At 46.0% G+C, this 12,785-nt stretch overlaps 1 protein-coding gene across 1 annotated transcript in view; it reads left to right on the forward strand.

Moving 5' to 3' along the window:
* The window catches only part of LOC308578047 (inositol polyphosphate 5-phosphatase OCRL-like), a gene marked incomplete at its 5' end in the record, with an annotated part of 87,119 nt that overhangs the window by 48,954 nt on the left and 25,380 nt on the right, over window positions 1-12,785 (forward strand). Inside the window, 3 exon segments of the mRNA XM_081178333.1 lie at window positions 10,317-10,371; window positions 10,374-10,423; window positions 10,947-11,031. Coding sequence (XP_081034459.1) covers window positions 10,317-10,371; window positions 10,374-10,423; window positions 10,947-11,031 — 190 coding nt within the window.

A 12,785-nucleotide genomic window follows, 5' to 3' on the forward strand; every position in this document is an offset into this window, starting at 1 on the left:
TGTTTGTTTACGGATCGGGGCGGGGAATTCACTTCTCAGCAGTTTGAAGCTTTCCTGACTGAGAAGGGAATCCAGCATGACATGTCAACCCCTAGATCGCCATGGATGAATGGGCTTGCGGAGTGGGCAAATCAAACATTGCTGCAAGGAATAAAAACCTTGTTGCATGATACCAATCTCCCTGATAAGTTTTGGGGGGAAGCTCTGGGGAATTTGGTTTACACCTTTAATCGCAGATTGTCATCACCCATTGGCTGTACTCCCTATGAGAAGATGTTTGGCAAAAAGCCCAACGTCAAACACATGAAAATCTTCAGTTCTGACATGTGGGTACACTCCCCACAAAACAACAAGCTTATGAAGCGTGGGGCACATGGTTTGTTCATGGGGTACGAAAAAGGTGCATACAGGGTATGGATGACTAACTCTAAGTCCATTAAGTTCACAAGGAGTGTTGAGTACAATCCCAAGTGGGGGGAAAATGTGGGAATTTTCCAGAGTTACCCAGAGGAGGATGAAGGTGATGTCAAGCAAGCAGCTAAAGCTGAGGAAGCTGCTGAAGATGATGATGATGATGATGATGATGATCAGAGTTCGGATTCCAGTTCAGTGGGCGGCGCTGCTGCTGGTGTCAGTGACAGTGATGACACAGCAGACTACGAGAGCGCAAAGGCCTCAGTCAGACCATCTGATGCGTCTGACAATGAACTGGAAGAACCACTGTTCACCATTGGTCATTTTTCTCCTAAGAAAGAGGAGATGAGTCCAGAAGACTTGCGTCTAGTACGTAGGTCTGAAAGGGCGACCAAGGGCAGGCCTCCAAAGAGGTATGCTGATGAGTTTGCTAAGACAGCAACTGCTGTTCTTAGTAGCTCAGAGAAGGTGTGGGAACCTTCAAGCTTCAAAGAGGTTCAGGAGTTGACCTCTAAAGATGCTGAGCCTTGGCTTAATGCCATGAAGGCTGAAGTTGATTCCTTGAACAGGAACCAAACTTGGGAACTGGTACCGGTAGTCCCAGGAATGAGACTGGTTGGCAGCAAATGGGTCTTCAAGGCCAAGACAGACCAGAATGGCAAGGTAGTCAGACACAAAGCCAGATTGGTTGCCAGAGGTTTTTCACAGGTACCAGGACAGGATTACCACGAGACCTACTCACCCACAGTCAAATATGAGAGCATTCGACTGATGCTCAAGATCGCTGCGGAGGAGAAACTGCATGTTTCCCACCACGACATTAATACAGCTTTTTTGTACGGGATTTTGAACGAGGAGCTGTTTATGCTTCCACCTGATGGGATGGAGATACAGAAGGGAATGGTCTGTAAACTGCGGAAATCCTTATATGGTCTTAAGCAGAGTGCCAGGTGTTGGAACACAAAGCTCACTGAGACATTGCTTTCTCTAGGTTTTCACCAGGGCAAAGCTGATCCATGTGTGTTTGTCAAGGAGGAGGGGCAAAACAAACTGTATTGTTTATGTTTTGTTGATGATCTTCTGATGTTTTGGAAGAATCAGGCTTTCTACCAAAGCACCCTAGCTCAGCTGAAGGAGCACTTTGACATGAAGGATCTTGGTGAGGTATCCAACTATCTTTCTCTGCAGGTGGAGAGGGACCAAGCAGGTAATTTTCTGGTACACCAAACACAGAAAATTGCTGATGTATTAACCAGGTTGAATTTGGTTGATGCAAACCCAGCAGACACACCGATGGTGACAGGTTACCAGGTAGACAGTACTGCTGAAGCGTTTTCTGACACAACGCTGTACAGATGCATTCTAGGCAAGCTGAATTTCATTGCCAGATGTTCAAGACCTGACATAGCTGTAAGCTGTAATCTGCTTAGCAGACATGCCAACAATCCTGCGGTTCAGGATTGGAAAGCTCTGAAGCGCATAGCCCGCTATTTGAAAGGGACTATGCACTACAGGCTGAGGTTCACCAGTCAGAAGACTGGAGGTCTTGAAATCTTTACAGATGCTAGTTTTGGAAGTGACACCACGGATGGTACGGGCACTTCTGGTGTGTGCTACATGTACAACCACTGCCTGTTTGACTGGTTGTGCAAGAAGCAAACAACAGTGAGCCTAAGTTCCTGTGAAGCAGAACTCAATGCTCTGTTATTTTCACTCATGGATTGTGAATGGTTGATGCAACTGTTTAAGGACATCAGGGTGTCTGTGAAATGTCCTGTACAAGTGTATCAAGACAATAGATCATGTTTGGCTTTGCTGAACTCCGAGAGTTGCAAGCAGAGAACCAAGTACTTGCAGATTAAGCTACATCGTGCAAGGGAGTGTATTCAGAAAGGACTTATTCAGGTGTCCTACATGCCAGGAAATGAAATTCCTGCTGATCTGTTGTCTAAGGTTGTTAACAAAGAGCAACTTAAGGTTTACACACAGAGGTTGCAATTGGGTTGAACCACAGGTACTACAGGTTACACGGAAAGGGGGAGGATGTTAGGATATTTCCGTTGCGCCTTAAAAGGGAGCAGGCTTTGAGAGTCACAGAGTCTGCGCATGTCCTGTTCACAGGATGTTTATGTTCTGCTGTTCCTTTCGATTTCCCCAGCCGGTCAGAGACGCTGACTGAGAACGGTCATGTTTTTCTTTTGTTCTATTCAACGCTAAATAAAGTCTGTAAAATATGCTCTTCTGCGGTGCAACTTTTGGCTGTGTTTTCTGCTGATAAAGAACAGTGTGCACAAGCTCTGGAATGTGGCAATCTATTTCCAGAACGGCTTCGTGTCGCTAACTGCTGGATCTGCCTGTCTACGGGAGATCGATGGACGTCCGGCAGCCGGCTTGGGCCATGATGGACTATATCTCCCTGGCAGTATCCCAACAATTTCCTGCCCTTCACGTTCCAACAATTTAAATAAAATGTTAGCCAAACCTCATGCCCACAGCTGCATATTTAGTAAGCTTTTGGGTGAACTGCACATCCAGAGTGGGAGGATTACTAGCTGCATATTAATAAGGGAGGGGGAGCTTGGATTTGGGGTGCAAGCAATTTGTTTTTCGTTTTCCCACTTGAGATGCTTGTTGTGGCTAGGGCCGGGCGATATGTCAATAAAGATATATTTTCAAGTCAGCTTGAAGTCTAGATAGTGAGACTGGTTTCATAATTTCTGACCTGGCAATATATTGCGAATCATGATGTGTGTGTACTATGCAAAAAACACCATGTGGGGCGGAAACTGTGAAGCCAGACTGTTAGGTAGATTTATTGCTTTATTGTTTGGCGCCCAGTCACGCTTCCCCTGGGAGCCTCTGTAGATCGTAAAGCAATTAGCAGATAGCAAAGTTGCACAGCGGTCGTGTGTTTGAAAGGGCAGTAAAACAAGTCCCACACGTTTCTTCTGTCCTAATATCACTTTATTTGCTCAAAAGTAGCATATTTACAATTCATAAAGACCATCAGATTGTAGCTGTAATTTCTCTGCGTCCTTCTCTCTCAGTGTGCAGCTACGCAACAAAGCTGCTTTCACTTTTCACTCAGCTCACAGTATTCCAAGCTGCTTTCGTCACGTCCTGGCTTACTTCCCTTGTAAGCGCCTCCTCTCAGCCTCGAGACACAGAAGGTTAACCCTTCACTACACCCAACACCCCCTCTTGTCTCGCGCCTGAGGGGAGAATCGACCCTTGGTCGTCCCAAACCCAGACCTTCGCAAATCTCCCCATGTCTTTGGAAGGTGAGTGGCTTCGTGAACCCATCAGCTAGGTTCTTGGCAGAGGGACAATACTTCAGCGCAACTAATCCCCCCTGAACACTCTGGCACACATTCCGAAAGCGAATGTCTAGGTTTTTAGTTCTAGCCTTGAACTGACCTGACTCTGCCAAACGCAGGCATGGTTGATTGTCCTCGAAAACACGTATTGGCAGACAATCCACTTCACAGAGTTCCTGCACCAAGCAAGCATAGAACTCTACTTCTCTGCACATCTCTGAAAGAGCACTAAACTCAGCCTCAGTGGATGAGAGCGCTATAAGACTTTGCTTCTTGGACCTCCATCCAACTACTGAGTTCCCAAACTTCACCACTAGGCCAGACACAGACTTGCGATCCTCAAGATTAGCCCAATCCGAGTCCACAAAGCAAGTCAGTTTGACTTCTCCTTGTGCTGGCAACCTAAGACAAAAGTCTTTGGTCTCCTGTAAATACCTCAGAACTCTCTTGATGCCATTCCAGGCTTGCACACTAGGGTTTGATGCCTCCCTGCTGAGCAGATTGACAGCAAACGCTATATCAGGTCTGCTCCACTGGGACAAGTACAACAAACTCCCTAGGGCTGACTGAAACACTTCAGTATTTTCGAACGCAGCACGTTCTACTTGCTGGCTGTCCTTCACAAAATTAGTCTCCATAGGACTTTTCACTCCTGCACAATCACTCATCCTCATTTTCTGAAGCAACTGCTCAATTTTACCTCTCTGGCTGAGCAAAAAGCTTCCATCCTGTGCACGCTCAACATTGACACCTAGATAGGTTTTGACAGCACCAAGCTGTTTAAGCTTGAATCGTTTACCTAGCTCTTTGGCAAACTTCTCCACCTGTTCATCTGTTTCTGAGAAGAATAGCACGTCATCAACCCAAATCAGCAAATACTCTTGTGTTGCTCCTGAACCTCTCAGATAAAAGCAACTATCAGCAACACTTCTCCTGAAACCTAGCTCTTCTAAGGCTTCATTCAGGCACATGTTCCAGTTTCTAGCAGATTGACGTAATCCATAGATGGATTTGTGCAATCTCCACACAACATCCTGCCTTAAGTTCTCAAACCCCGGAGGAGGAATCATGTACAGCTCCTCCTGGAGATCTGTGTTAAGGTAGGCAACATCCACATCAAAGTGGTTTACCTTCCAGCCTCTGTGCTGCACAAGCTAAAAGCGTTCTCAGAGTCTCCGCTCGTGACGTTGGTGAATACACCTCCGTGAAGTGTATTCCCTTCCTCTGCGTAAATCCCCGAGCAACTAACCTGGCTTTATACTGCGGCTCTCCAGCGTCAGTGGGTTTCAAACGGTAAACCCACCTGGAACTCACAGCCTGCTTGCCCGGTGGCAACTCTGTGAGTGAGAACACACCTAGATCTTTCATGGATTTCATCTCTTTGTCCATTGCTCTGTGCCACTTGCCTGCTTCTTCCTCAGGTAAACTCTGAATATCCTCGAAGGATTCAGGTTCACATCTTGCAGAACCTACCCAGACGCCTGAAGCGTCGCACCGATCAGGAGGCCTCCTTGTCCTCACTGATCTCCTCAGTGTGAATCCTGGTGACCCTGCTGCTTCACTGGGTCCAGCTAAATCATCCTCAGTGTCTTCCCCATCTGACCTGCTGCGCCTCTTGGGCCTTACAGCTGGTCCAGCAGGTGAAGAAGGCTCACTCTTTGGCTCAAACTTGACACTTGCCTGAGGAGGTGTTCTAGGTTCCTCCCTCTGAGGGATCCTGAGCTGTCCCTGCCTTGGACTCTGTCGTTCTGGACCATGGTCCCCAGCACCAAGTTCCTCTTCCTCCTCAACGTCTGAGTCATAGAACTGCTGTGGAATCACGTCTGGATTAGCGTGTAGACGCTTCCAACCGGCTTGCTCACAGAACTCAGCGCTATTGCTGATAACCAACCTAGACTGGTCTCCACTTGGGTACGCAAACCGCCAGGCCTTTGAGCCAAGCTCATACCCTACAAAGATCATTCTTTTAGATCTTGGCTCACCTTTCTTGCGTAGAGCCTTTGGAATAAGCACCCAAGCCTCACAACCAAACACACGAAGGTAGTGTACCTTAGGCTTCTTTCCATGCAGTAAGAAATACGGTGTATTTCCTACACTAGAGTTGTACACTCTGTTCTGCGTATGGACCACAAATCTCGAAGCTTCAGACCAATATTTCTGGGGTAGCCCTGCGTCCCACAGGATCGCAGACACAGCTTCCTGACCATCCTGTTCTTTCTCTCTGCCAGCCCATTCTGTTGCAGAGAGTAAGGAGCGGTCAGTCTGTGGCTAATCCCCTTCTCCCTAAAGAAATCCTGTAAAGCAGAACCAGTGAATTCAGAACCTCTGTCACTTTGAAAACCACGAACTTTGGTGGAAAAGGTTACCTCAACTGCGGTGATCCAATCCCTGATCATTTTAGCCGCCTCCCCTTTCGTTTTCAGAGAGAGGGTCCAAGCAGACCTCGAAAAATTATCAATCAAAAGCAGAGAATACCTTGAACCTCCCAGTGATTCAACAGACATGGGTCCACACAAATCTGAATGAATTAATTCAAAGGGTTGTGTGGTCTGCCTCTCTGACTTTGGATATGAGCATGTCACAATTTTTGCCTGTTTACATGCATTGCAATCTAAAAATTTGTCACAAACATTAAATTTGCACCCTTGTGTCAGCTCTGGTGCTTTCTGGAGATATCTCCAATTCAAATGGGCGAAGCGTCGATGCCAAATATGTGAACAACCATGGTGGGGCGCTACATTCACACATTGGCCCTTCGCATCTTCGGTGTCATCCTCTCCTGTGGAAAAAGCCACATTTACAGCAAACAAATTATCTTTAGACTGCACTGTGTACATGTGTTTCCCATCCTTGGAGAATTCACATTTGTCACCTGCAAAAGAAATATGAAAACCATTGATAAGTAGATCATGCACACTTAACAAACAGTTAGTTAAACCGGGCACTGCATAAGCTTTGACTTCATGCTTAAGAAAAGGACAGAAGAAAAGGCCTGTCTCTGTTATCCTTTTTCTGCTTCCATCTGCAATCGTCACATATTTCTCAGTTTTTACTGTCCTGCAATTCCTCAAAAGACTGCTAGATGGCACTAGCGAATTTGTCGCACCAGAGTGTATTATTAGAATCATAGAATCATAGAATCATAGAGTTGGAAGAGACCACAAGGGCCATCGAGTCCAACCCCCTGCCAAGCAGGAAACACCATCAGAGCACTCCTGACATATGGTTGTCAAGCCTCTGCTTAAAGACCTCCAAAGTAGGAGACTCCACCACACTCCTTGGCAGCAAATTCCACTGTCGAACAGCTCTTACTGTCAGGAAGTTCTTCCTAATGTTTAGGTGGAATCTTCTTTCTTGTAGTTTGAATCCATTGCTCCGTGTCCGCTTCTCTTGAGCAGCAGAAAACAACCTTTCTCCCTCCTCCATGTGACATCCTTTTATATATTTGAACATGGCTATCATATCACCCCTTAACCTCCTCTTCTCCAGGCTAAACATGCCCAGCTCCCTTAGCCGTTCCTCATAAGGCATCGTTTCCAGGCCTTTGACCATTTTGGTTGCCCTCCTCTGGACACGTTCCAGTTTGTCAGTGTCCTTCTTGAACTGTGGTGCCCAGAACTGGACACAGTACTCCAGGTGAGGTCTGACCAGAGCAGAATACAGTGGCACTATTACTTCCCTTGATCTAGATGCTATACTCCTATTGATGCAGCCCAGAATTGCATTGGCTTTTTTAGCTGCCGCGTCACACTGTTGGCTCATGTCAAGTTTGTGGTCAACCAAGACTCCTAGATCCTTTCCACATGTACTGCTCTCAAGCCAGGTGTCCCCCATCTTGTATTTGTGCCTCTCATTTTTTTTGCCCAAGTGCAATACTTTACATTTCTCCCTGTTAAAATTCATCTTGTTTGTTTTTGCCCAGTTCTCTAATCTGTCAAGGTCGTTTTGAAGTGTGATCCTGTCCTCTGGGGTGTTAGCCACCCCTCCCAGTTTGGTGTCATCTGCAAATTTGATCAGGATGCCCTTGAGTCCATCATCCAAGTCGTTGATAAAGATGTTGAATAAGACCGGGCCCAAGACAGAACCCTGTGGCACCCCACTAGTCACTCTTCTCCAGGATGAAGAGGAACCATTGATGAGCACTCTTTGGGATCGGTCAGTCAGCCAGTTACAAATCCACTGAGTGGTAGCATAGTCAAGACCGCATTTTACCAGTTTCTTTACAAGAATATCATGGGGCACCTTGTCAAATGCCTTGCTGAAATCAAGGTAGGCTACATCCACTGCATTCCCTTCATCTACCAGGCTTGTAATTCTGTCAAAAAATGAGATCAGGTTAGTCTGACATGACTTATTTTTCAGAAATCCATGCTGACTATTGGTGATCACAGCATTCCTTTCTAGGTGCGCACAGACTGTTTGCTTAATGATCTGCTCCAGAATCTTCCCTGGTATTGATGTCAGACTGACTGGGCGGTAATTATTTGGGTCCTCTCTTTTCCCCTTTTTGAAAATAGGGACAACATTTGCCCTCCTCCAGTCTGCCGGGACTTCGCCTGTTCTCCAGGAATTCTCAAAGATGACTGCCAGTGGTTCTGAGATCACATCTGCCAGTTCTTTTAATACTCTTGGATGCAGTTCAGTGAGATACAGTGAGAAAGTCTTGTTGTTGACATTCCTGGGTCGCCAAGGCAACAATCTTCTCGCTACCCCCCTCCTTGGGGCTTCTGCAGATGTCCTCTCTGGTTGTCACTGCAACAGACTCCCTCTGGCAGGAAGACTTGCCCACGACCTTCACAGCTTCTGTAGATGCAACTCTCTCAGTTGCCATGGAGACTGGACTTGTCTCAGCGTTCCCACACAACTGTGAAGCTCTTATCTCTACTTGCTGCAGGTGGCCAGCCTTGAAGCCTCTAGCTCTTTTCAGCTTCCCAGGCTCCGACTCACGACGTAAACAACTCTTGGCAGCTTTTGGAGAAAGAGGCGTCTCTGAGCTTTCACTGCTCACTGCCCCCCCACTGCTCACGGGGTCTCCAGGACGTTTTCCTGCACCCCCTCTGATGGGTGAAGGGCTCCCAACACTTGGCCTCTCTCCAGGTTTCTCACACAGACACGTTGCAGCATCCACACAGCTCCCAGGCTCAGCAAAAGCACCAGCAGCATTGTTAGCAACAACAACAGCAACAGTCCCTTCGCCCCCCTGTGGGGGCTCCCAGCTCCTCCCAGCTGTGTATCGGCTCTCAAGAATGTGGCCGGCGCCATCTTGCCTCTCCCTTTCGGATGCAGCCACTTCTCGGCCCTTGCTTCCCACTCCAGCTCCACAAGCTTCTTGGAGTGCTAGCCAAGCGGCCTCTGGCTTTCTTGCACCCAGCACAACTAGTACCAGTTGAGCATCCACACTTTCTGCCAAAAAAGCAAGCACACGCTTCTCAACTTCACTTTGCTCTGCAGCTCTCTCAGCCTCTGCTTTCCCAGCTGCATTCTGTGTGGGGTGAATTACATTCCAAAGCTGCTCCCCAACTAACAAAAGCTCTACTTGAAATCTCCACTGCAGCCAATTTTGGCTAGTCAGTTTCTGACATGGCAGTTTAAACTCAAAGCCATGTTCACGGGGCTGAGCCATTGCCTCCCTTCTGTTGGCTTGTCCAAAGGTACTCACTCAGCAGCCAAACTGGGCACTCCGGACGACGTGGCTCCTCAGCTCCCACTCCGTCAGCCTCCTCCGATCTGCCCCCTGCTCTCTTTGAAGCCTTGGCAGTCGATCAAGCTGACGTTCAGCCTTTTAAAATCTTCAAAGCCCTTTCTCACACGCTTCACGTTGACCCATAACCTTTGTTAGGTAGATTGATTGCTTTATTGTTCGGCGTCCAGCACACTTCCCCCTGCGGGCCTCTGCAGGTCGTAAAGCAATTAGCAGAATTGCACAGCGTCCATGTTGAAAGGGCAGTAAAGCAAGTCCCACACGTTTCTTCTGTCCTAATATCACTTTATTTGCTCAAAATTAGCATATTTACAATTCATAAAGACCATCAGATTGTAGCTGCATTTTCTCTGCGTCCTTCTCTCTCAGTGTGCAGCTACGCAACAAAGCTGCTTTCACTTTTCACTCAGCTCACAGCATTCCAAGCTGCTTTCGTCAAGTCTTGGCTTACTTCCCTTGTCTCGCGCCTCCTCTCAGCCTCGAGACACAGAAGGTTAACCCTTCACTACACCCAACACAGAGAATGCTTCTCTAGATTCCTGCAGCCCCTGTGGACTCTGCCGGTTCAGCTTTCCCCTGCCCTCCTGCAGGGGACAGCAAATCACAAGAGAGCAGGCACCAGCAAAAATCACAATGCAGGGAAAACCGTGAAGCCAGCCAATGCCTCTACATAGCTCCATCTTATTTCAGACATTGTGATATATTGGTGTATTGCAATGTTTAGCTAGTGATATATCACAGTGTTGAAAGCCAGCTATCGCCCAGCCCTAGCTGTGGCCTCAGAGGGCAAGACTTGTCCACCCAGCTGGAGCAAGGAAAGAATGCATACAGGCACACATTCTGTCAGGCTCTCATGCCAGTCCCCCTTGTCATTGGACCTCCAGGAGAAGCAGTTTCTGGATATAGTACCCCAGGATGGTGATGACTCCACTGAGCGGCCAAGGAGATCTGGTTTTTGGTGGACCACCTCTTCAAGAATGCCTGCCACCAGGTGAGCTGAGGGGGACTGTACCATTGAAAGGATGGGTGTTGGCTGGAATCCAGTACCAGTTTTGGGGTGTGCAGGTTCCAAACGTCACAATTGATTTATATCTTAGCTACCGACTCGCTCTTACAAACTCCTGCTGTGAGTATAGTGGCACCTTGGTGGAGCGGCAGTGGGTGGGACATCCAGCATATGGTATTCCTTAGAGCGGCTCAGAAAAACCCAAGTGTTCACAACCATTATCTGTCTATCCCTAGCAAAGCGGCTGTCTGAGACTCGCCACTAGAAGAAGCAGGGAATGATTTCACTCTCCCATTGCCCCAAATCATGAGAAGGGTAGTAGGAATGCTACTGTGGAAAGCAGGCGGGATAAAATTCTCAGCCCTTGTGCCAGCTCTCTTGGTGATGGGCTTCTCTCCATTGTTGCATTCCTCAACCTTACATTATGCACCCCAGGGCTGGATTGTTCTTCATGCTATCCAGGATGCACCTCATCCCTTCCTAATGCATGGGTGATACTCTGCTTCAGGAGGACCTCTTCCAGACCCCGGGGACGCAGGACGAGCTGCAGGAGATAATTGAGTGCCTGGACACCAGCATTCCCGAGACGATCCGTATCCTCTTTGGGGGACATTGTTGGGGAGCAGGGCTGCTTGGTGGTTTTCTTTCGCTTTTGGCTGGAGTGGACCTCACTTTTATATACCTGGTGGCTTAGGTTCCTAGGCCACCCCATCCTTAAGGCTCTGGGACGCAGCAAAATGAAATGCCACAGTCAAGTCCAGTCATGCATCCAAACAGCTTAACAGCTTTAACCCCCATTTGAAAACATCAGCCTGGCTAGATAGAGCAGAGGTGGGGAATAATTTTTTTTTTAAAAAAAATATTATTTTTATTCAATTTTTCCAATACAAAATTTATACAATTCATACATCTTTTTTTATATCCGTTCTCTTTTTGACTTCCCTCAACTTGACTGATACTCCTTCCCTTTCTTAATTTCTTACACATTTCTGAAACCTTACTTCCATTATTTTTATAAATTAAGTCTTATTTTGCTCACATTCTGACATTTCTTCTTACAGAGCTTCGTTAAAACTTACAAGCGTTATTTGATTATCACTTAATTTATGCATATACTCTGTAAACTTTTCCCAATCTTCTATAAATCTCTGATCTCGTCGATTTCGGATCCTTCCCGTCAATCTATCAAGTTCTGCGTAGTCAGTCATCTTCATTCTCCATTCGTCTAGTGTAGGTAGCTCCTCTTGCTTCCATTTCTGTGCCATCAATATTCTTGCTGCAGTCACTGCATATAAAAATAACTTCCTTTCTCTCTTATTTATCTCGCTCCCTGTAATACCAAGTAAGAACGTTTCTGGTTTCTTAACAAAAGTGTATTTAAACATTTTCTTCAATTCATTATATATCATTTCCCAAAAGCTTCTTACTTTCTTACATTCCCACCACATATGATAGAATGTACCCTCTTTTTCTTTACATTTCCAACATTTGTTACATCCTTTGTACATCCTTGCTAACTTCACTGGTGTTACATACCATCGATACATCATTTTCATCACATTTTCTTTTATTGTTGTGCATGCGGTGAATCTTAAACCTTCTTTCCATAATTTCTCCCAATCCTCCATCTGTATATTATATCCAAAATCTTTGGCCCAGTCAATCATAACCGATTTTACCTCTTCATCCTTTGTATGCCATTCTAATAATATCTTATACATTTTGGCCACAACTTTAAAATCATTATTTATTACCGTATTTTTTGCTCTATAACACGCACCCGACCATAACACGCACATAGTTTTTAGAGGAGGAAAATCCGTAGGCATGCCACCCGTAGGCATTCCCTCCATAACACGCACAGACATTTTCCCTTACTTTTTAGGAGGAAAAAAGTGAGTGTTATGGTGCAAAAAATATGGTATTTCTTTCTGAAATTTCGACTCTTTATCATCAAAGCCTATTAATGTCAGATCTTTTTTAAACATTTCATTGATTTGAAAATAATGCAGCCAATCATTAGGATATTCCTTAACTACCTCAAACGACTTCAGCCTCCATTTACCTTCTGTTTTTGTTATTAGGTTCTGATATGTTACCCATCCCCCTTTCATATTGATTTTTTTCACACTCAACGCCTCTAGTGGTGACAACCAATATGGAGCTTTTACTTCCAACATATTTTTATACCTTTCCCAAACTTCTATCAAAGACCTTCTTATGATGTGGATTTCGAAACCTTTATGTACTCGCTTTTTATCATACCATAAATAAGCATGCCACCCAAATCTATTATCAAAACCTTCTAAATCTAGCAAATTGGTGTTTTCTAATTTCATCCATTCCT

The sequence above is a fragment of the Podarcis bocagei genome (genome assembly GCF_964188305.1).
Source record: "Podarcis bocagei genome assembly, chromosome: W".
NCBI classification, from domain to species: Eukaryota; Metazoa; Chordata; class Lepidosauria; order Squamata; family Lacertidae; genus Podarcis; species Podarcis bocagei.